The sequence below is a fragment of the Hemibagrus wyckioides genome, linkage group LG16 (genome assembly GCF_019097595.1).
Source record: "Hemibagrus wyckioides isolate EC202008001 linkage group LG16, SWU_Hwy_1.0, whole genome shotgun sequence".
In the NCBI taxonomy this organism is placed as follows: Eukaryota; Metazoa; Chordata; class Actinopteri; order Siluriformes; family Bagridae; genus Hemibagrus; species Hemibagrus wyckioides.
Window position 1 is genome coordinate 10,051,384 of NC_080725.1, and position 24,016 is coordinate 10,075,399.

The window sequence follows — 24,016 nt, forward strand, 5'->3', positions numbered from 1 at the left end:
ATCCGAAAAGTTTTTTAATCGGCGATGGAAATAAGATGATAATCTGGAGAAATCTTTAACTTTATTGCTACTATTTTAATTCATTTATTTTTTTTTAAAGAGCGATTTTGATAAGGATGTTAGCTAGATGCTTCATAAGATAAATAATGATTCGTATAAAATACATTTTGCTTTATAAGCTTCCCCCCCCTATAAACACAACTTGGTGTATTTTAACACGTATTAGTGTGTTTTTCGGATAAAGCTGACTTTATTAACTTTTATTAATCAATTCGACACAAAACAGTCCCGGTTTTCCAGACGAATCTCGACTTTTATCTACGGAATCATTTCAACCTTTTATTTTCTCGTATTGCATTAATTCTTCTTCCAGCCACATATCCCACTTTAATCAGCTTTTCTTTAGTTTGTGTGTTTGTTCGTAGGGAATCTTTAAATACGGTTTATACGTGTTGTTTTCACGTCATTCATTGTATTACTTATTTAAGCGAAGATCTCATTTCAGCCAAGATATTTTGCTGTGCTTAAATGACCATAAGTCGGTTTTGTAGGTCAATAGTCAAATTACAACATGCAAAAAAAAAAAAAAAAAATAATAATAATAAAATACAGTTGGGATTTAAGCCCGTGTGTATATATTCACAACTTTACTTAATATAAAAAAAATAAATAAATAAAAATAATAATAAATAAATCACCTCACTTCAAGGTTAACCACAAGATTTATTGGTCATATGCAAGAGGTAGAGATCTTGCACTCAATGTTCAGAGGGTTGGTGGGATTTTTTTTTTTTTTTCTATGTACAAGTGATCCAACAGTAGTGCAACTCGTGCAAGGCTGAAATGGCACTGTCCCTAAAGTGTGCCAACATCTATACCATAAGCAGAACACAACTTCAGATATGCAACTATACACAAACATTGGAGAAAAAAACCTAGCATTTTGCACCTGGTGAACATTTTACACTGAATTATGAGGTGGTGGGAAAAGGCATTACAGTCCTTCCACCCTACCACATTAAATGTTCCGTGTGACTGCAAATATTAAAAGCAAGAAGCAGGAAATGTGCTAATTAAAAGCGACGGAGCTTACCAATAAAGCGGATTCCAGTTTATAACAATGTTCAGTGAACAATGTTGTACTTAAATATACAAAAAAAAAAACAGCAAAGGAGAAAAATAAACTGACCCTCTCAGACATTGACTTGTTTGATAAATAGACAAAATAAAGAAGCTAGTTATCCATTCAACCATGCAGCGTCAGTTCTTGATGAGCCCAGACGAGTCTTTAGGGGTAGGTATTATTATAATTTAATAATTGTATAACCCATTGAAGAGCCAGCGCTTTCCCTAGGAGAGCTTTACTCGATTGAGATCTTGTTTGATCTTTACAGGGGTATTCCACCATCTTTGCACCATGACATTCAACAAATCTCTTCACAGAAGTTTGCAGTTGGTAGCGTTACGCATGCTACAGAATGTCAGAGGGGGTTACAGTGCAGAAAAGCAGATCCCACAGGATCCTACCATGCAATTATTGTGCAATTCTGTTCTTGTAAAAATGTATCTCCTCCAACTAAAAGAAAAAAAAAAAAAATGTATATATATATATATTTTAGGACTAGCAAGCTTACTATGTAAATCAATGAATTTACAACTACATCCTGTTCTGTACTAAAATCTCTGTGGAAAGGAGTTTCCTTAGGAGTAGGTATGATGGGGCCTCGAAGAAATAAAGTTTTTTTTTTGGTATTAGTGCACACTGGGACATTCTTAAAGAAATAGTTTGGCCATGCATACATTTTTCATACCCAAATGTAACTTATCAGCTACGATGGTTTCAGCTGGTTTTGTACTGGAGCTATGAAGGTAATGTCACTCCAATTCTTTTCTGGATGTCTCTGAATATATTTCCATAACTTACCTACATAACGCTCATAGGTCCAGTGCAGAACTAATGCAAACATTGGTCAACAAACCTAAATGAATGTTACAATTATGGAGGAAATATTGTACATCTTTGACCAAACTGTTATTTCAGTGCAAAAATGATGGAATAGACAGATTCGGTCAATGACTGGATAGTGTGGGGTCCAAAATCAAGACAAAGCATGCTTTTTTGTTTTGAGGCCTGGAAGAGAACTGATGTGACATTGAACCCCTGAGCGCTGACCTGTGTAAAAAAACAAAAACAAAAAACAAATATGGTTGACTTCGCAGCTTTAAAGAATAAGGGGTTGAACACAGGCAGAGGAGAGAAAAAAAAAGCAAGCAGCCTGAACAATATTCTATTCTCCCAACCCATCCTCACACTACTTCCTCTTCAACTTGGGAGGCTTTACAGCTTTTGAGTCAGTAGTCCAGCGAGCCTCTATACACACAAAGGCAGTCTTCCTCTTAGCATGGTGGCAGGGAGGAAGGCTCGTGATGCAGTGCTGGGGTCCCATGTCTGCTGTTGGCCCACTGGGTTTTGCTATGTGTTGAAAGAGTGGCTGAGGCTCTGTGGGTGCAGCTGCTGCCACATCTGCTGCTGTTGCACAGCCAGCTGCTGTGATTGGTCCGATGAGGACAGGATGTTGGTGAGGGGAGCCACGCAGTTTGCTGGAATGATCAGACCTGGGTGGAGAAGGGTGTGGCAAAAAAAAATAAAGCATCAGCATCAACTCAGGGGACACAAAAGGATGTCAGGATTACAAAATGTCCAGCTCACTCACCTACTATTCGTTGTCCATCCTCTGTTCTCAAACGGACAATCTGCATCTTCATGTTGCTTCCGCTGACTGAGGCCAAGACGCCCTCTACTTTGGTCCACACACTGAGCACGGAGCCACATAGGACGTAGTATGTCCTGCAGCGCAGCCCTATTTCACACTGCAGCCCCACCGATGCCTTCTTACAGTTCCCTCGCCTGTATAAGCACCAGATCTTGTTAATACACTTATTACAAAAAAAGGCCAGATGGTAAAACTGTAAAAATGACACTCACCAATAGGCATGAGAGCAAACATCCGCTGAAGATCTATACTGATCTATCCAGCACTGCTTAGCCTCATCTGAAACAACCTATTTATTTAAAAGGTAGAAAAAAAAAAAAGAATAAATTGAAAAGCATGCCAATCAGTCTTTCATGCCAAAAATTGTTTGCAAATGTTTTGATACATGAATTGGCAGGAGAAATGACCTTTTTGCATCGCTTCCGTATATCTGCATATGTCTCCAGTTTGAGCTGTTTTCCCGTATTTGGTCTGTACACCATGAATAGTCTCTTTTTGGTGTTGACTTCTTTGACCATGATGGCTATTTTCTTGTTATTCCGTACCTAATTTATCAACAAACAAAAATCAGTGCACAAGAACTTGTTTATGCATCAGGAAGAAATGGGTAAGTGAGTGATTAGTGTTACAAAGGAAGATACCGCTGCTCTCACCTGCACGTAGAAGCCATCTTCTGGTCCGTTCTGTTCTGCCCAGATATGTGTAGCGTCCTCCCATGACATACCCCTCTCCACACTAACCTGATGGGCAACAACAATCTGTTATCATCTTCAGGTAATCAGCCAAGGAAACTGTTATCACCTTCTAACAGCTGCCAGTGTGTATGATATACTGTGAGGTTTGTATACTGTGTGTATATACTTACTGTATAAAGTTCAACATGGCCTGATGTGGAGTAACCTGGTGTCAGGAACTTTTTCGCATCAATCTTTTTAACCTTCTCATCCCCAGAGCCCAAATCTGCAAAGAAGGGTTTCAGAAATAAAGCCATAGTATTTTGTCAAATCAAACTCACTTCAGAAACAGCTTTTGAATTTTTCTTACCCAGAATTCCCATATCATATCTCCCATTCTTTTTGGCATTCTGTATGACAGCATTCAAAGTGTCAGAGAAATACTGGAAGAGGGCATTCTGCTGCTGGACCTCCATGCCAAGGATCCGGTTTAAGAATTTTCCAATGTTGTTGTAGTCTTTTTTTTAAAAAAAAAAAAAAAAAAAATGCGGTTTTAGTAACAGTATAATACATTTTGTGCTGGATTTATGTACAACTCAAACATTAAAAAAAAAACCCTCAGACTTACCCTTATCCAGTGAGAGAACACCAGACCTATCCTCCACATTAATCAGCCCCACACCAATTAAACCATTGCGGATTTCTGTGGACATTCAAATTAGTTCAATTCCATCCACCTGTGCTTAACAGCTTAGTTTTGTCTTTTCTATTTATTTAAAACATTGTCTACTTAAAGCATTTATTAAAAAATTGCTACTTACCTTTAAAGAAATCCCCTTCGAAATGAGCCGGGGGAGAGACCAAGGGAGCATCCAAGTTGACAATGGACTTCATAACAATCTCAAGAGCATTTCTGCCATACTATAAAACAAGAACCAGGTCAGTCCAAGGTCAAACATGATCAAAATATTTTTTTTTAAGGTAAATGATCTCTTACTTTGTTGTCAAAGTTGAATCGACTGAGGTCCCTTGTCTCTGTTGCTCTTCGGTCTCCATGTGTGAGAGCACCCTGTGAAAAAGTACATTTGTTAAAAAAAATAAAATAAAATAAAGTGTAATACTATATATAAATGTATAAAAGGATTGGCATTTACCAAGCTCTCAAGTCTTTTGGCAACAATGGAGGCAAATCTTTGTTCCCCAGCAAGTTCCGATATCAGGAACACATACTCGGGAGCAGTGACCTGGTTAGATCTGTGTGTTCTACCTGTAGGGTACAGGTAATTGAATAAAAAGCTTTAATAGACTTCACAGCCATTATAAAGATATTTCACAGATTCTTGTAATCATGTTCTAAAACAAAGCAAATTGAAAAGTACTGACCAAACTGCTGAATAGCCCGGTCTGCACTCCATGGCAGCTCTAAAGTCATGTGCACCCTTCTCCTCTGGTTCTTCACTCGACGGTCTGCTTGCAGTGAAATACCAGAGCTGGCTGCCTCTGAGATTATAGCAATGTTCTGAAAAGAAAAGTGACTTTAGTGCCAATTCATGACTCTTGCAACGATTTGAAAAAGAAAATATTTCAACATACCTTGTCTCCATCCATGAACCGCTGCTTCTCTGTGAGGTTCAGGATTTCTACAGGAACATCCAGTTCTGATCTTGATTCGTAGGAGATGCTGCCATCGTCATTGCTGACTACTCTGCCTTTGCGTCCAGTCATCTACAAAACACATGGGTTGTGTAAATGACAAAGGACTAATACAAGAATAAAGATGTCAAACACTTAATGTCAAGGAAATCATTCCTTTTTTAAAGTCTACAGTACAGCGATACCACACTACATGAAAACGTACCTCTGCCACATTTTCAGGGCCTCCTAACTCATCAATAAGCTCATCCAGTGTGTTTGGTGGCAGATCCTCAGCCAGTTTCTCGAGCTGCTCTAACAGCTCCCTCTTCATCTGCTGGGCATCCTCCACTGCGTCATTACTGGTCACACAGCTACTTTCTTCAGGTTCACTTTTAGCTGTGATAAAATGACACCAGTTGAAATGCAAGCCTCAAGGAAATACCCCAGCATGTTTCAAACAAGGGATGCACAAAATGCACCATGCTAGAAAGCTGTTGGACATTGTAATGAAGGTTTAAAATTTTGCCTTAATGTTAAAAAAAAAATCCTTTTGCACATATTACACCTACGACTCAACATGTGGCATCAAGGACTCCACCAAGGTTATTTCATTTTTCCGGTCTAATCAAGCAAGTTCCTGCACTACCTATTCACTACCCATGTTCTCTATGGAGAGGATTATATAATTGCTTTATACATGCTATGTAGTGCATGCATTTGACGAATGAGTCACCCGAAAATGTGTCAAGTTTATCATCATAAAAGCGCATCTCTGACATATTTGCATGACTAACATTCATTGCAATGTTTTCTTCCTCACTTACGTTCTCAATCCCTACCGTTTTACCGATCAGCACTTTGCACATTTTCAACCCAAATGCCAACAAAAGTGGTGTGTATTGCTGTTCATGTGCATCACTGATTGTGTAGCCCTACTTGAAGAAACCTTCCATGCACCACATCAGAGGTGTATGAGAAATATTATCACAACAAGTCCATCACCTTTCCCTAAAGCTATAAAGATTTTCCATTATCTATGTGCAATCATACCTATTCCATTTTACTACCCCCCCCCAATATATGGAAGCATAAAGGGTTGAACATTATTTTGCATGCATATAAAACATAGTAGAATACAGAAGTACATACATAAAATAAAAAACACTCAAACAAGATGCACTTAAAAACATGTCTAACCACCCACCAGGAGCAACAGTGTTGTTTGATGTCGGTTTTACAACAGGTGTTGTGAAAGCAGGCCTGGTCGAACCAAGCCCAGAGGCTAACAAGGCACTATGAATGGAATCTGGGTCTATGCTCTTTTTCTTCTTCTTGTTCTTCTTTTCCTTGCTCTTTTTAGAGTCTTTACGGATTAGCCAAGGATCTACAAGCAAAAATACGTACATATATTACAGTAGATTAGTCACAGTTTTCGTTAAAACACCCGTTAAAAGAGAATCCACACCCGGGTACCTACCATCTTCTTCATCCTCACTGGAATCATCCTTGAAGGGGTTGAAATCATCTTCATCATCATCATCTCCTGAGCTGACCGAGTCAAAGCTATTGTCACTGTCGTCTTTGTCAGAGTCTTCCGAATTGCTCTCATCCGAACTGCTGCCTGAAAGCCCTCCAGATTTCCGGGACTTTTTTGCTCCTTTTTTAACCTCTGCACCTGCAGGGGCATTAGGAGGGGAAAAAAAAATAAACCAAAAACTGAAAGGTTTTTGAAAGCATTTCCACTTGGACACCCTTTATTAGAATCTGGTGCAAACAACAAGGTAATAAAATATAAAGTTTGTCTGGAGGGTAGTCAGGGTGTTCAGATATGTACCTTTCCTCTTTTTCCCCTTCTGCTCCTCCTTGGTTTCTGCTGGTGAAGGTGTTTTCTTTGCAGACAGATCAATACCCAGTAAGCTGAAGAGCTTCTGTCTGTCTGGAGCAGGGAAGTGCTTTTCCACCAATGACTGCAGGACACCCCTTTAGATTAAAAGACAAACCTTGTTATTATAATCCTCACTGAAAACAAGGGGATTTCTGAGTTCTAGAAAATGTCCAATTTATCTTTCTCCCCAATATAGCTAAATTATTATTATACACATTGTGAAATTTGAGTTGTCAGTATGTTAGAGACACCATGAGACTGGTGCACAGTGAGAACATGATACATGCCCACTTCAGTTACAAACAGGCTATAAAAGGTGTAAAACCACAAAAACCTCTCCAATAATACAACAGAGGCAGCTGTAGCATTTACAAAATTTTGACCCCTCTCTACAATGGCAGCTATGCTTTTCTGCTTTCTCAGCTGGAGCAGTGTTTAGAGTGACCACAAATAAAAATCTACCCTAGAGAAAAAGCCAGATCATTTATATGGAGAAGTAACTATCACTGGGAATTGGGAATTGATAGAAAATAAGGCAGCTGGGCTTATGGACAATGTGCTTCATTTTTAAGCACCAGTCATACTGGTTTGTTTCCATGCCGTTACTAGTCACCCAAAACTGCCCCTTTCACACAGTGACAGTACTGTCAAATTGCACAGATCACATGATCAGTCTTTGCTAAAGAAAACAAGACTGGAAGGATGCGATAGGGAAAATTAAATTTGGTTAACTGTGTCTCATATGTTTGACATTTCTTTATCATATAGCACAAGGATATGCTGCATTTCCATTTGGTTATTTGATATTCTGGTTTCATATCTATATTGGAAGTGTTTAAAAAATATTTTTATAATATAGTGATACTCTGATCTACACATTAAATAAGCTTTCACACTCAGCTGGTTGCTTAGAAAGCCAATGGAACTTTTTTCCAAGCACACATTACAGCTTTCGGTACTCACTAAAGGACATCTGAACATCATGGAATACACTAACTGCCAAACTACATTTCTACTGACCAAGTTCATCCTTTTTTAGCTACAGTTTATCCACACTCTAAGACACTGTAATGCGTGCATCATCACTGAATGTTCCTCAAATATTTTCAATGCTGAACTAGTTGACAGTCCCTGAATTCATTAAACAGTACTGCTTTAGATCATACAGCAGTCCAATTGCAGCAATTGTGCTACACAGTCGTTTCTGTTTCGAACTTTGTCCATCAAAAGTTTTGCATAAAATGCTAGGAGCAAAGTGTATTAACTGAAGTAGAAAATCAATGAGCACAGAAAACATTTCTTGACACCTTTGTGTTTGTGGCAGTACACTCAAAGTGCTAGAAATCCATGCCGGAATGCAATTTTTCATTCCTTTTTAGTAAGCACTTTATCCTGGTCAGTGTCACAGTGGATCCAGAGGCGCTCCCCCTGATTCTATGAGGTACCTGCTGCCACAATCCACAGGATGAGAATTCATATTAAGAATATGTGAAAATTCAACACAAGGTATTCTACCTTGTAACACAAAGCAGAACAAACATTCCCCAACCACAGGAGTTTTCCAACTGCTCCAACAAGAATTTTCCACCCCCAAGTAGAAATGACAAGAGGAAGTAACAAGTAATCTTCCCTTTTCTGGGTCTGGTTTTGTGTGAATATTTTAAAAAAGATGAAGACTCACTTTGCAGTAGAGACAAAATCATTGAGCTCGCCTCCACCTTCCTCCAAGGCCTCGAGTGTTCGGGCTTCACCAGTTGACTGCAGGCCAATGACCACACACTGAAGAGGAGGAGGAAATAAATTTGGGAACCTTAATAAATTATGGCTGACTCAGCGATTGGATTTGCACACCTGAACAAAAGCATCAAACCTAACCTTTCCATTCTTTACTTCCTCTCGGGCAAGCTGCACCACTCTGCGCACTTTTGAAGCGATACACAGGTATTTAAAGAACCTCTGGTGTGCGGACCAGAACTGTCCCCACATTGACTTTTTCATGCGCTGTTCGGCGTCCATCAAGTTGGCTGCTTGTTGGAATTTCTCCCTCGCACTCACCCACTGAAACAGGATGGAATGAAAAATTAATTTAAAAAAAAAAAAAAAAAAAAAATATTCACACACAATTCCAACCTCCTTTTTTCTTAGATAGTAATATTTTCCAAGAACCAAGGACAGATACGTCGGTGTACATACCAGACGGACTGACTTGTTATACATTTTGATGTAGTTTTGCGTCAGAGGAACTTCCTCAATCTTAAATGTCACACCCTGGAAGCTCAGCTGTCGAGCAATGTACATTCCTCTCAATTTCATATCCATGGCAACAATTTCCATGGCACCAACACCTCTAGAATAATCCAACACAAAGGCAACATATTAAGAGAGAGAGAGAGAGATATCGAACATATGGAAAGCCACATTATCCAGAGTGAAATAACTGACCTTCTTTCAACAGCTTGAATAAAATTAGAAAATTCTTTAAAAGGCGTTCCTTCCCCCCAGATCCCAAGACGATTCATGTAAGCCATGTTCCGAGGCTCAGAAGCTCCTACACAAAACAATAAATGAGAACACAGCCAAAACCACATTTAGGTTTAAATACAGAGAAGACTTATTTGGGCACAAACCTGTAGCACTGGCATAGACAACACGTGCTCTTGGTAGTTTGTTCTGGAGCTCGAGAACAGCCAGTCCAGTCTTTGTGGGTTTCGAGGACCCAATTGGGCAAACATTTTTGGCTTTGTGACATTCATCAAAGATTATCTGGAAAGCTCAGTTAAGGGAAGTAGCTGGACAGTATTTAAAGGCTCACTAATGTGTTAATGTAGCAGATAAGAAACATGTAGATATCATTTTTTTCCATCTTTAAAAAAAAAAAAAAAAACAGCAAATAAAATTATGCCTGAAAGGATACCACACCATCAAAATCATCCCCACACCAATGGAGTAATTGTTTGAATCTAGTCTTATACTTTCCACCCGTTTGGCTCTCTCCAATCAGGGACGAGTATGTAGCAAAGATCACACCTTTTTTCACGCTTCCGTTGTGTTTTGATGAAATCTTTCCATATTTGAACTTGGGAGCAAAACCAAAAATGATTAAAAGTTTCACAGTAAATATGGACAGAGACAAATACTACAGATCAAACGCTTTCAGTACCTTGTTTAAAGAATGGACCTGGATGTTCTTTGCACCAATATCTCTCAAATCCCTCTCTGCGTCATACTTCAAGTCGTTCGAGACGCTAAACCTGCAAAGTAGAAAAAGGAAATAAAAAGCATTGAGAAACACTCCCATGATGAAATATTCATATGAATACAGATGTCACACTTTAAAGCATTAAAAATACAATCTGTCGTACACATCAGGTACTGCTTCAGGATCTACTAAATGTTAATGTAGCCTTTACATGGATCAAAAAATGAGTGAGAGGTTACATTACCAGAGAGATCTTTTCCTGCCCAGAAGATAATTTTCATATATGATTCCAGCAATAGTTCTTCCCTTTCCTACACCAGCACCGTCACCGATCAGGTAAGCTGCTCTGTCTCGATTTGGAAGGAATGTCTCATGTTGCTGTAAAGTCATGACAGAACATTTATGTTCTTATCACTATTTCTTTCTACATTGAATAGCTGTACTTTAAAAACAAATAAATCCATGTTAAATATGTTTGCTGCATTATACATAAAATTGCATCTCAAACTCAAAGCACGCCCACCGAACACTGCCATCTGCCTCATTTCACTCAAGCTCACACCAACTCGCAAATAACATTCAGAACAGTCCATAGTACCTACTGCCATTTCACATTAGATCCACAATACCAAAATTCACACCACACCTGTAGCTTGGGATGACTATTGTTTACCAGGCGACCAGTAGGCCTAATATAGACAAGTTCTATATTTGTTTCACTAGAGTTGTCTTTTCCATGAAACAAAGTAAACAGTTACAGTAAAGGATCACCAAAGTAAAGTTACCAAAGTGTCAATTATATTAGAGACTTCAGATTTTTAACAAAGTTGGTCACATATCTAGGAAATCATTTTACTTTAGAATCACCCAGATTCTGTTCTACTTCTATGTCAATCAACAATATCCATCATCATATGATAATAAATGAACAGCCTTAGTTTATGGCCCATCGAAGAAAGTCTGACAAAAAATACCGAAGAGGTCCAGACAGAATTTGAGTTAGACACCCCCTGGCTTAAATATTTCACCCATGCATTTGTGAATACAAACCTGACAGGCATATGTAATGGCTTCAAGCTGAAGAGCAGATAGCCAGCCTCTGTCGATTGTCTCCTCTGGAATGGAAAGTCTGTACCACACATTAGGAGGGCTGACACTTGAGAGGGAGCTGGTCTCCACCACAGGATCAGGATGTCGCTCTCCTATTTTCACTACGGGCAAACAAAAAGAATTTTGATAAAGCCTTTCTACAAGATAAACAAGACACTGCAACCTCTCAGTACCACACACAACCCACTCAGAGGGAAACTTGAAACCGAGTCGCCTAGATCTATTTAATTTAACGCTGTGTGCGCATTTCCTTGTGCTGCTCTTACTTACATTTCATTGGCATGTATTCAGCATATGTTTCTGCGTGACCTAACTCCTCCTCCTCTTCCTCCTCTGGCTCCTCCTCCTCCTTCATTCCAGGTAACTTCTTAAAACAAAACATACAGATTAATCCGGGAACAAGCCCAAGACAAGGAGTGCATATAGCACTGATTAAAAAAAATCCTTACATTTACAGGTGAAAAGCTCCGCATTTTGATTTCTTCATTGGCCCAGATTCTGGCGACATCTTTGCTCGACACCTCTTTCTTCACACCATTGTTTACCTCCACTGTAAGAAATAAAGAACAAACATGCTGAAACAGGACAACAGAGTAGCCCACATTTTTCAACAGCTGGACACAACTACACCAAGAGTGATCCCCACCGCAGTTGTGAACACACACAGCAAATAAAATGAACCTTCATTTAAAACCCTAAGCCTACCTGGTTTATTCATCAACTTTGAGGAGAGCAAAATAATCTCTGAAATGGGAGAGCATGGTCAGTAATGTAGAAACAATCAGACCAGCAGAATTTCTCAAATAGTACATGTCAACATCAACAATTTATACAGGGATTTAAGTAACAAGTTTGTGCACAAAAATTAATCAGATCTTCAAATACATTTTAAAATGTACTTGTCTGTTACGATATGTGGTATATTAGGAACATTTGTTTTAAAACAGATCAAACTGCCAGTGAACCTACCTTTCTTCTTTTGACAAGAGTACAGCACACTTGTACTTTGGTAGTTTATTACATTGCACTGGCCTGTATGAATGTTACCAGAAATTTATAATAGCCAATTTTTCCCCCAGTGAGCTTAATGCAGAGTATTTGTATGGGAGTAAAAAAATGCTACCTGCTGAGATAGTGCTGCTCTCTGCATCAATATATGCTTTTTCCTATTTTCGTTCTGACTTCATGTGGACAAATATTCAAGTCTGTCTATTTTCACTCAGCTGACTTAACTGCAAACTGACTGCATGTAGTAAACAGGAGAGCTACACAAGTGTGACTTTGTCAAACTTTTTTTTTTGTTCAGTGTGTTACTCCTTCAGTCATGTAGATAAAATAAAAAAAATAAAAAATAAAATAAAACACACGCTGTATGCACAGAAGGACTCACTTGTGCCTGTGGCTGTAGCAACAGGCTGCACAATATCAGGTGGAGGCTTCAGCTTCATAAGTTCACCGAGGCTGTTTGTCTTCACACCGCTAGTCCGGAGCAGGTCCTTCAGCTTAATCTGCTCCCGAGTCTGTGGGACCACACTGCACACGGCGGCAGTATTGGAGGATGAGGAAGAGCTTCGCTGAGCTGACGATGTCTGCACCACCTTGGTTACTGTGATGGTCTGTCTGGAGGAGGTCCCCACTGAGGGCTTTGTGACCACGATGGTTCCCAGTGATGGCAGTTGATTCAGTTGATTTAAGACGAATGTGGTCGTTGAGGGCTGAGGCTTCTGCTTTAAAAGGGAATAATACAAGTGTGGGCAATTTATTAACACTGTGGCAAAAGAATCTGTAAATGAAATAAGGAGTTATCACAATGTCAGAAATTATTATTTACAAGCAAAATCAAGGACTTACTCGGATTGTGACTGTAGGTGTGGGTGGCACAGCAGGTTCAATTGCAACAATTCCAGCTGCTTCACTACCGAGACCAATGTCAAGGGCAGTCTTCGATACTGACTGAAAGAGACAAAGCAAAAATTAAAAAAAAAAAAAAAAAAAAATCAATTTACCATCTTATTTTCCAATGACATGCGATGCAAACTACCCCACGTATCCCACAAAATAAAAATCCCTACGTACTTACAAACATACAAATTACCAAATAATTTCATGACGACAACAGGAGACCTTCACTAAATGGATTTGTTTACCTGTTGAGAGGCAGGGGACTGAGCAGTGTCCTGAGAATCAATGTCAAAAAGGTCATTTGGGCAGATTCCACTTTCGCTAAGGGCTGCAAGAAGCAAATCTTGTCCTGGATCCATCGTCTGAAAAAACATTCAAAACAGTAACAGTTAACATACACTGTAATTACTTAAACTCCACGTGCTCAAATAACTGGCAGGAAAACTTTCTGGTTGAACATGAGGTTTGCTGTTGGAAAGACAAAGGCAACGCTAGTTACTATGGATCGCACAAATAATGTTCCACAACACACACACACACACACACACAGTCCTAGCCATTACACACGGGTTTTGTTGCTATGACAAATGACAGAAGATCGTTTAAATGCGTTGCTGCTTTATTGAAACGTGTTTTGTTGAATTATATCAGTATAACAAAACTTCTAGTAATAAGCTCACAGAAACAATCCAGCTTCACCAGAGCATGCACCTTTGCACGTGTTTGCTCAAACTCCCCCAGCTAGCCACTACTTCCTGGTCTGACTGTGCTTTTTGGCACACCAAGCCGCGGCAACCGGCTAAAAGGTTGTGTACATTATTAATTAAACGATAGAGGCATAAAATAACCAGCAAGCGCAATCACTCACTAAGTTACATTTATACAGGCCTCTCCTAGACACGCGGTAAAGAAATAATAACAGCTAGCTAGCTGTATTATATCCGAGTGCGCTAGTAACTGTAAGCACTGGGGAAACGTAAGCTAACCCAATCACTTTCATTTTAAGGGTGGCGCTATCTAAGTCCTATACATTTGAACAACGTAGCTACATATATGACATATACATAAATAATATTACCAGTGCTGGTTTTCTAGTAATATGACGACTCCAGCAATCCCACCTTGACTTTAAACGGCTCTGTAACGAAGGCAGCCAAGCCTCGAGTTCTGAAGTTCACGCGCTAGCTTGCTAACATTCATTTCACTGGCGACCTCCTGCCCGTAAACTTTGAAAGACGAACAACGGTTTAGACGGATCCGATTTTGTAATAACTCAGTTAAATCAATTTAACTGAGGGGGGGGGAACCCACGGCACTAAAAAAAATACACAGACACCATTCTCAAGTACCGTTATGCTAATAGTGCTAAGTGGTTAGCAAAACACTCTCGTGCTCTGTCACCCAGCAAGTTGTCGAGCTGTCTGTCCAGCCAGTCGTTACGTTAAGAGGAAAATAAGACTTTGTACTTCGTAGTGACAGTTTTTCGGTGGGAAAATGGAAAAAATAGAGATTTATGGTGGAAAATACACAACATTTGTGAAGCAGGACGCTGACAAAATGCACTTACTCAACGATTTCCAGGGACCTCGAGTGTCGCGGCGGTTTGAAGGATGTTGCCCCTTCGCTTCGCTTGTTTTCTAACCATCCGCCGCCATCTTTACCAAACGGCAAGAATCGCGTGGAGGTCACGTGATTTTCCACCAGAAAGAAAGAACATTTCGACGCCAGATTTTCGTCGCTGTAGCGGCGCCAACGGCACGCAAACGCGCATTAAGTGGAAACGCACCGAAACTAACCATTAAATGTTCAACATCTGCCATATTAATAGTAGTTTTAAGCAAAAAAGTTGACAGAGAAGGAGAGCGCTAAACCCGCATCACGTGACCAGCCGTCGCAACACGAGGAAGTGACGCCTTTGCAATAATTTCCTCCGGTGACACATCAGTTGACTTTACGAATGCCATGCTGATAAGGTCGAAGTGACAAATTGTAACCTCTGCTGGAAATAAAATTAGTCATGGAGTCACACGGTTCACATATTTTCTTGAGCGAAAATGATCGTATAAAATTGTTTACGTTAAAACGTGATGTCCAATGAATGGAGCACAATTTATTTGTGTGTTCGATTCAAATAAGTTGGAGTTGACGTTTGCATACTTCAGATTGAACACAGTAATGTATCGCCGTGTTCAAAATGGTGCTTCAAAAGTGCATTATGGGTATTCTACCTTTTTCTGGCCAGGAGTTCTCAAAGAGCCATAACTGCATTAAATAAATAAATAATCCACAATTCTCTTTATTTTAAAAACATAAACCGACTAGTCAAGCAACTATAAATGTCTTTATAAAAAATGTTAAAATGTGTATTGGCGTCTTGGTGCTTTTATTCTTGATTGTAAATATAACGGTTTGTTTTTGGGTTTTTTTTAATTGAAAACAATTAAGTCTGACATACGCAGATATTACGGAAGAACATTATATATTTTCGACAAGGCTACAGAAAACACCCAGACGGTGGCGCTGTTAGCATCTTAAGCAACTAGTTCAACTTTTCGGCATGGTTTTTAACAGACCTATATAAACCCCAGGCATGAGGAGCTTGTTAAGTGAACGTACTACTACTCTTTTCACCTCCTTATTTCTTTTTGCAGACGTTTTCTTGTCAAGTGGAAACTCAGCTAAGCTCCATTCCTGAACTATTTCGGCTTTGTGGCACGGTGCATTATCCTGCTGAAAGAGGCCACAGCCATCAGGGAATACAGTTTCCATGAAAGGGTGTACATGCTCTGCAACAATGATTAGGTAGGTGGTACGGGTCATAGTAACACCCACATGGATGGCAGAACCCAAGGTTTCCTAGCAGAATAAAAGTGCCTCTGCCAGCTTGCCTTCTTCCCATAGTGCATCCTGGTGCCATGTGTTCCCCAGGCAAGAGACGCACATGCACCTGGCCCATGTGATGTAAAAGAAAACGTGATTCATCAGACCAGGCCACCTTCTTCCATTGCTCTGTGGTCCAGTTCTGATGCTCATGTCCTCATTGTGCTTTCGGTGGTGCACAGGGGTCAGCATCGGCACCCTGACTGGTCTGCGGTCATGCAACCCCAAACTGTGATGCACTGTGCATTTTGACACCTTTCTGTCAGAACCAGTATTAACTTCTTGAGCAATTTGAGCAACAGTAGCTCCTCTGTTGGATCGGAGCACACAAGCCAGCCTTCGCTCCTTACGTGAATCACTGAGCCTTGGCCGGCAATGACCCTGTCATTGGTTCACCACTGTTCCTTCCTTGTACCACTTTTGATAGATACTGACCACTGCAGACTGGGAACACCCCACAAGAGCTGCAGTTTTGGAGATGATCTGATCCAGTCGTCTAGCCATCTCAATTTAGCCCTTGTCAAACTCGCTCAAATCCTTACACTTGCCCATTTTTCCTGCTTCTACCACATCAACTTTGAGGACAAAATACTCACTTGCTGTCTAATATATCCCACCCACTAACAGGTGCCATGATGAGGAGATAACCGGTGTTCACTTCAACTCTCGGTGCTCATAATGTTATGCCTGATCGGTGTACACACAAGCAGAAAAATGAATATGTATATTATTTATTTTTATGTAGCTTTCAGCCTGCTCATTTGTACACCTTTATGAAATTTCAGATTTTAGATTGCAAACCACGAAATTAATTTTCAATCCAGAATTTCAGATTTTGTGTAAAATGATAACATAGGATGATTTTTAATGCAGCAGATCCAACTAATCAGCTAATGGACAAACACTAAAGCGTGCAGGACAGGAGATTTTTCAGGGAAAATCTTCTTTTCTTGTGGGCACAGATATCTGTTCAGTTCAACACTTGGCCAAATTAGGGAGAAAATGGAGGGAATGTGAAGCAGAAGGCAGCAATAACAACAGACTGAACAGCGCCACCTGTCGGTGATAAATTTCGCGGCTCCTCCATTTAAAGGCTCACATGGTCTCTCCTCCCATCAATGACTTCAAAAGTAGAAACATGGCGGCGTGGAAGTGAGAGACTGACTCAGGCGAGATACTGCAAATGAAACAGCAAAAAGTTTATATATGTATGTTTTAGCGCCTGGAAAGACGTATTGTTGTAGGTAACACTGGAATGTCTTCTTCCTGCACCGTGTGCACGCGGAACAGTGTGGATAGAAAATAAGGTGTTTGCTCGCCTCCTAAACGCAAAACCCACAACCTCGGTGAAAGCCAGCAGGATAAAGACGACTGAGATGAACGGGGTAGGTCATAATGTTTTATTTCTCACCATTCACCAAACTCAGTGTTTGACAAATAGCGTCTTAAATTCAGCAGTAATATTCGTTTTTATCCACATTTTCGTTCTTGTTAGTCACAGCTCTGTTGTGTCCCAAACAAACTAGCGTGCTAATTGTTGTGTATTGTTTGTGTTACTTAGCGGTGCATTAGCACGGGCGGGTTGTTTCTTTTCTTGTTGTTTATCACTATATATTCAGTAAAAAGATAGTGTACTGAATCACGTTACGATAAAGGGATATGTATAAAAGTTAATCTATTAAGAAGTGGTCACAGTTACAGGCCCAGTAGTTTGTGTGGGCGTGTTTACCGACAACAACTACAACTGCATCCATTCATGGTTTTACAACAAGCTCACCATCCCTCTGTTAATAAAAATACAAATGTAAAAACTCAGTTTATCGTTTTCGTCACTGTCTCTAAATACATGTAGTGTTTCTATATTTCAAGAGGTTTCTTATTTACCTTCAGAAATCATTTAAAACCCAAGCAGGTATGGGGATTTACTTGGACAAATAGTTGTATACACAATATTACTTCTCTCCCATTGTTCTCCCATATAGTCCTGACTTCTGATTTATTTATTTATTTTATTTTATTTTATTTATTTAACATGCCACCTTGGACATTCAGGTGAGGGGGTAACAATATGATCTGAAATCCTCAGTTCAGCTGCACCATAATTAATACTTACTACATCACTCAGAAATGTGTCCCGTTACTGAAGGACGGGTGTATTGAGATGTCTTCAGATCATTTTAGTTTCAACTAGAAAACAAATATGGAAAAAAAGTTAGAGTAAATGAGACAATGCCATGAAGTAAATCTGATGCTCAAATATCAAAATGTTCCTATTATGATCCGAGCCGGAAGTGGGCGTGGTCTACACCGGAAGATTTTCTTTTAAAAATCGCGTGGTGTCATGGAAACAACGGAAAGTCAGAGATGCTCAGGGGGAAAAATAATTATAATTTAATTTATAATGTAATTACAATAATTTTCATTCGCAAATTATAACGACTTAATGTTTTAACTTTTTTTTTTTTAATTTATTTTTATCTGCTGTCTAATGTGACTAAATATTTATTTAATTTGATTTATTTAGTTTTCTTACAGTTCAGTCATTTTCTTTAATATGTAAAAATGTCATTTTCTTTAGTTTTTGGATTTGATTATTAAATATTGAAAGTGTTTTTAATTTTTGTTGTTGTGCCATGATGTTGACTCAGTGATGCATATTCAAGAAGGTGCAGGGGATTTACATAAAGGGTCTAGAGCCAAGATGTTTCCTCTCTAGCTTTATTTTCCTCCAGAGTGCTGTGTTTGCACATGGTTAAAACTGCCCCTTGTTTTATTAAATCCATTTATGCTTATGCACCTGTTAGGCTCATGTGTGATGCCCCCCCCCTTCCCTTACAATCTACACAACGCTAAACCAGAGAGAATAATAAAGCTTTCATTATTTTACGAGTTGTATTTTATTTACTTCTAAAGCACAAAAGCTTGTTGTGTATTCACCGAAGCAAACCAGGGGACTTGGAGGTTGTGTTCAGCAAGAATCTTTTATTCTTGGCAGTGGTGGCTCAAGTGGGTAAGGCTCTGGGTCGTTGACCGGAAGATCAGGGGTTCAAGCCCCAGCACCGCCAAGTTGCCACTGTTGGGCCCTTGAGCAAGGCCCTTAACCCTCTCTGCTCCAGGGGCGCCATATCATGGCTGACCCTGCGCTCTGACCCCAACCTCCAAGGATGGGATATGCGAAGAAAGAATTTCACTGTGCTGTAATGTATATGTGACAAATAAAGGCTGTTTCATTTCATTTATTGGAGATCAGAACACACTGCAGTGGCACTGCAGTCATCAACTCCAGTGAAAAGGCACGTGTTGCATTTAAAAGGTCTTGAGTGGGCAGGCCTTGAAGGTGTGATGATACAAAAGCCTATTGGTGATGGTCTTAAACAAAGCATTGAATGGGAGAAAGATCCCCGGAGTCGACCCCCAACTGTCAGCTTGTTCACAGTTCCTGATCACTGTCTGATCTGATCACCATTTGGTGGTGAGAGCTGGGATATGTAAATGATTATTCAAAGAGCCATGCATTTTACAATAGATTTTAGAGTGACCTTAAAATGTTTTCCTACAGGCAGTTTCCTATCATTATTAATCGGTAAATTATCCTAATAAAACACAATCTTTTGTTTCAGGAAGTATTATGCAATGGACGCACTACACTTCACAGTTTTTTGAGCCACCAGCCGTCAAAGGCACAGCAGCATCATGAGGAGATCTCTGTCCAGGTCATCCAAGAGGAGAAATCCTCAAGGATATTTTGCACACAGACTGAGACTCCGAATAATTGTAAGTATGGAAAAAACATTTTTTAAGTTTTAAATTTTTTATTTATTTTTTTTATCTCCCAGTGTATGTTAATTATGCAAGAACGGTTTTGTAATGCGTGTTAACCTTGTTGCTTTTGTCACACAGCCAAAAGACGCAGTACTGTAACTGGAGAGCTCATTCTCCCCACAATGGCTGTAAATGAAGACCTCCAAACTTTAAAACACAAAGCAGAGGAAAAGAGTAGGCCAAGGCAGCGCGTGCAGGCCCATTTTCTCACACCAGCTGAAGTCACTCCAGAAATCAAAAACACTCGCGCACCATGTCTGAAGAAGGCCGGCTGCCGTAAAGTCAAAGTGGGGAAGTCTGCAGGGAGAGTGTGAGAGAAGCTTATAGTTCTCAAGCTTGTTTTTGTTTTCTAAATGTTGGTAATATAAGCTGTATAGACAGAGAATTGTGCACACCTGATCACACATGTGCCTTCTACCAAACTTGTTACCATAGTTGTATAGTATTTCTTATGTGGTAGCTTTTCATTGAAGTGAAGAGGTGCAAACCTGTTCGAGCGTGACACTGCTCCTGTGCACAAAGCGAGCTCCATAAAGACACTCATTGATACATTTAGAGTGGAATATCTCGAGTGTTCTGCACTGAGCTCTGACTCAACCCCACTGAACACCTTTTGAGATGAACTGGAACACTGACTGCACCCCAGACCTCCTCACCCTATATCGGACATGACTAATGCCCTTGTGTCTGAATGAATGCAATCCCCACAGCCATGCTCTAAATTCTAGTGGAAAGTCTTTCAAGAAGTGTGAAGCTTATTATAATGGTAAAGAGTAGGCTAGATATAGAGTGGGATGTTCATCGAGCACACATGCATGTCATACTCGGATGCCCGCAAACCTTGGCTGCACAATAATAGTGATGTAACCAGCACTCCAATTTCCCTAAATGAAAATAAAATGAGCTCAGCAGTTAATTCTCATGAGTTATAATCGCAGGACTGTAAGGTGCTAAGAGTTTAATCTGTTTAAATGGAACCCTAGTGTGTTCATTTGTTAAAATCACAACTGGATGCAGGCCAAGAACAGCGTGTTCTGAACCGTGTCTGACCGAGGTGGGCTTGGGCATCTTACAAACGAATTCTAGCAAATTCAATTGCACTGTGAAAGTGTATCAGTCCTGGATTGTCACTTGTAAGAAGGGACCAAAGGAGGCTGTTCAATTGGGGTCGCATATGGGGTTGCCCCCCCCCCCCCCCAAATATAAATGTGGATGAAGGCTACTAAACTGAGCACTGATGTGTTGGACACACGAGCATTATCTGTGCATCATGTTTTCCCTTGTTATTTATTTACATTTTTTATTCAGTCATCAAATTTCTCTCTAACAAATGAAACTACAATTTCAGCCTTCCATAATAAAGCAACCGAAAGTATTAATTTGACTCTGATTTGGATGTCGGATATTTGTGAAATCACACTAAATGAGCCTCTGTTGGAAGTGAACTGTGAGAAAATGTAAAACAGGTCTATTATGCCACTGTATTGTTGTCTTTATAATACAGTGTATTGTAATTCATGCAAGTTCATTTCTTTCCCTGTTCAGTGCAGAGAGCAAGAATTCCAATAATCGAAAGGTCACCGATTACTATCCCATTCGGAGAAGTTCACGGAAAAGCAAAACTGAATTAAAGGTGATCGATTATGGCAATTTTATTTGTAATCAAAATGTTTATTAGTGGTGTTTCAGCATGGAAAGAGTGCAGAATGCTGCTCCTCCTGGACTGCTAGATCATGGAGTATATCTGTGTATGCACACCTGCTCACATCTGTTTTGTGTCTACAGTGTGAACAGAAGAAACACTTAGATGAGCTGATCACAAATGGGATTGAGGACGGAATGATGGTAAACATAAATGATGTAAAACCAAGTTAAACGCACGCCCATTCAAATGTCGAGATTAAACTGGACTCGATCGCTTGTTCTCTGTAGGTGAAGTACATTGAAGGAAAGGGAAGAGGAGTCTTCGCCACCCAAAGCTTCCAGAAAGGGCAGTACGTAGTGGAATATCACGGCGACTTGTTGCTGCAAACCGACGCCAAAAAAAGGGAGGCTGTATACGCACAAGACCCTGATACGGGCTGCTACATGTACTACTTCCAGTATCTCAGCAAAACCTATTGGTACGTCATGACACCACGTCGTCTTTTAGGCATTTCTAGGACAGAGTAGTAAAATGAAGACCTTTACAAAGTCATAAAACCAACTTTTACACTATTTTGTGTGTGGGAGGGGAAATTGTAATGAACTACTTTTAAAACTCATATCAATACAAGACTGGAATATTGAGTGACGCAACACAGATCTGTGTATGAACACAGAAAATGTTTTAAAGGAAATCTCGACTCCATCTACAGTAATGTTCAGTAGGTGGGAATTTTCAACAACTTCCACATAAATGATTCGTATGTGAATGTTTCATACAAAGAGCAAGAGCTTCTTTTCTCACCATTTTCCAATGATCAGGATTGAATTAATGAGAAATGCAGCGTAGAGATAGTAGAGAGCAAACACTGAATGTTCCCAAGTTTTAACACCTAGTTAGAAAGGTTGAGTTACGTCAGAGGCTCAGCTCAGGTTGGTGGCGATCTACCAAATCACCATGTTGATGGTAGTATTAGTGTACAGGTTGAAACCTTAGAGCTTGATCTGTTTTAGCAAAGTCTATAAGCTGGATTGACGAATGAACTAAAGCTCTGCTGCATCATTTCCTTATGTAGAGAGAAAGCATAGCACTTTCTAAATCTCTCTAGCAAATAGTATTTCTGATGACAAATTTAAGTATGGGTAAATAGGAACCTGGTAAGCAAAGAGTAAATGGATGAAAGTTTTAATATCATTACCAAATAAATTATGGAATGCTACTAATGAGCCCCTGTTCATTAGAAAGATTAATATGCAAGTTGTTCAGGATGAATGTTCCTCCATCACACCTGATGTCATAATTGTATCAGTAATGATATTTAGCATGCACCTATTTAAAGCTCACTGATGTGGTCAAAGCATACAGCTGCTTACTGTTCTCGTTCCTTTTCACCACAGTGTGGATGCCACAAAGGAAACTGAACGCTTGGGAAGGCTAATCAACCACAGCAAGAACGGCAACTGTCAGACCAAACTCCATGACATCAATGGAATACCTCACCTGATCCTCGTGGCCTCTCGAGATATAGAGGAGGGAGAAGAGTTGCTGTATGACTACGGAGACCGAAGCAAAGCCTCTATAGCCGCTCACCCGTGGCTCAAACACTGACAGATCTCGAGAAGGGAACAGCTCGTTTCTTAAAATCCAGTTTTTAATGTAAATCTTGCCTTAGCAAAAAGAGAATGTTTAGGGGGTAGTACTTGTTTGGGTGTGTTCATCAGTGACTTACACATTTAGGTTACGATACATATTCCACACGTCCTACATGATACTTTTAAAAAAAATATATTTATCCTGCTATGACATGCTAGTTTTGACACTTCTTTTTTTTGTATGTTTTATATACTTGGTAGAGCAGTGCTTCCAAAGCATGCAGTTATAGTCAAACTTTCTGCATTTTTATAAGGAGTTTTCTTAAGCCAATGTATAGTAGTTTAGTGGCTTAGCAATAACTATTTATGATGTGCAAACAATTCTGTGGAATGCGAGTGATGCTTAGAAGAGCCATGTTTTAAAAGCTTAAGAAAACTGGAAGGTACCCCCTTTCCCTCGACTTAATTTGGAGTCTTACTGTTTTACGATGTTGAGCGTGATAATGGATTTTGAAAAAATAAAAATCTGAACTTCTTTTTGAGGGTTCAGAATAAAATGACCCGTGATTATTCAGCTGATTCTCGATGCTGGGATGGAAGCGTTGTTTAATAAAATGATTTTATGCAAAATTTTTGTCTAGTCTACATTTTTGTGTTGAGGTTATGCTGGGTTAGAATGTACGCTGACCACTGATCTAAGTGCCCTGCCAAGATAGTAGCGGAGTCTATCCCAGGAACAATGGATGTGAAGACACCCTGTGCATGCAATCGTTCATGTCTAAGGGCAATTCAGTGCAGCCAATCCACCCCTGGTGTGTTTTTGTGGGGTGGGGTGAAATTGGAGAACCCAGGTGGAAATGTGTGAAACATGAAATGGGCAGTCACCTGATCAAACTGG

General features: G+C 39.8%; 2 protein-coding genes across 7 annotated transcripts; one reads left to right on the forward strand and one right to left on the reverse strand.

Annotated features, from left to right (window-relative positions):
- Positions 1-703: 703 nt before the first annotated feature.
- On the reverse strand, positions 704-15,083 carry sbno1 (strawberry notch homolog 1 (Drosophila)). Of its 6 annotated transcripts, none has more exons than XM_058412010.1 (33): positions 14,747-15,083; positions 13,425-13,541; positions 13,129-13,230; positions 12,668-13,001; positions 11,983-12,021; positions 11,727-11,827; positions 11,548-11,644; positions 11,218-11,378; positions 10,412-10,545; positions 10,129-10,219; positions 9,883-10,044; positions 9,596-9,731; positions 9,411-9,516; positions 9,162-9,315; positions 8,844-9,026; positions 8,650-8,747; positions 6,918-7,063; positions 6,561-6,758; positions 6,288-6,467; positions 5,307-5,479; positions 5,042-5,173; positions 4,832-4,967; positions 4,603-4,715; positions 4,446-4,517; positions 4,270-4,369; positions 4,077-4,151; positions 3,819-3,965; positions 3,640-3,734; positions 3,428-3,514; positions 3,182-3,319; positions 2,987-3,063; positions 2,715-2,908; positions 704-2,616 (listed from the first exon to the last, which is right to left on the reverse strand). In XM_058412010.1, exons 2-33 carry the CDS (start codon positions 13,536-13,538, stop codon positions 2,474-2,476), a joined length of 4,218 nt encoding a protein of 1,405 aa, XP_058267993.1. In that variant the 5' UTR covers positions 13,539-13,541; positions 14,747-15,083; the 3' UTR covers positions 704-2,473. The 6 variants fall into 6 exon arrangements, with proteins under 6 accessions (XP_058267993.1, XP_058267992.1, XP_058267990.1 ...); XM_058412009.1 differs by having other exon boundaries at positions 11,548-11,641; positions 12,668-13,004; XM_058412007.1 differs by having other exon boundaries at positions 12,668-13,004.
- A 2,084-nt stretch (positions 15,084-17,167) lies between these two features.
- Positions 17,168-23,748, forward strand: kmt5aa (lysine methyltransferase 5Aa). The gene is made up of 7 exons (XM_058412773.1): positions 17,168-17,444; positions 19,680-19,833; positions 19,960-20,191; positions 21,427-21,514; positions 21,667-21,726; positions 21,814-22,004; positions 22,924-23,748. The coding sequence occupies exons 1-7, from the start codon at positions 17,436-17,438 to the stop codon at positions 23,132-23,134; spliced, it is 945 nt and encodes a 314-aa protein (XP_058268756.1). The 5' UTR covers positions 17,168-17,435; the 3' UTR covers positions 23,135-23,748.
- Positions 23,749-24,016: the final 268 nt, after the last annotated feature.

Excerpts from the sequence above, each read along its gene's own strand:
- sbno1 (XM_058412007.1), bottom strand. The coding sequence starts at position 13,538 with ATGGATCCAGGACAAGATTTGCTTCTTGCAGCCCTTAGCGAAAGTGGA. Across the intron at positions 10,045-10,128 it reads AGGTCCATTCTTTAAACAAG|TTCAAATATGGAAAGATTTC; the intron begins GTACTGAAAGCG and ends TTTGCTCCCAAG. Across the intron at positions 4,968-5,041 it reads GGTTCATGGATGGAGACAAG|AACATTGCTATAATCTCAGA; the intron begins GTATGTTGAAAT and ends TTTTCTTTTCAG.
- kmt5aa (XM_058412773.1), top strand. Across the intron at positions 20,192-21,426 it reads GGGAAGTCTGCAGGGAGAGT|TGCAGAGAGCAAGAATTCCA; the intron begins GTGAGAGAAGCT and ends TTCCCTGTTCAG. Across the intron at positions 22,005-22,923 it reads TATCTCAGCAAAACCTATTG|TGTGGATGCCACAAAGGAAA; the intron begins GTACGTCATGAC and ends TTTTCACCACAG.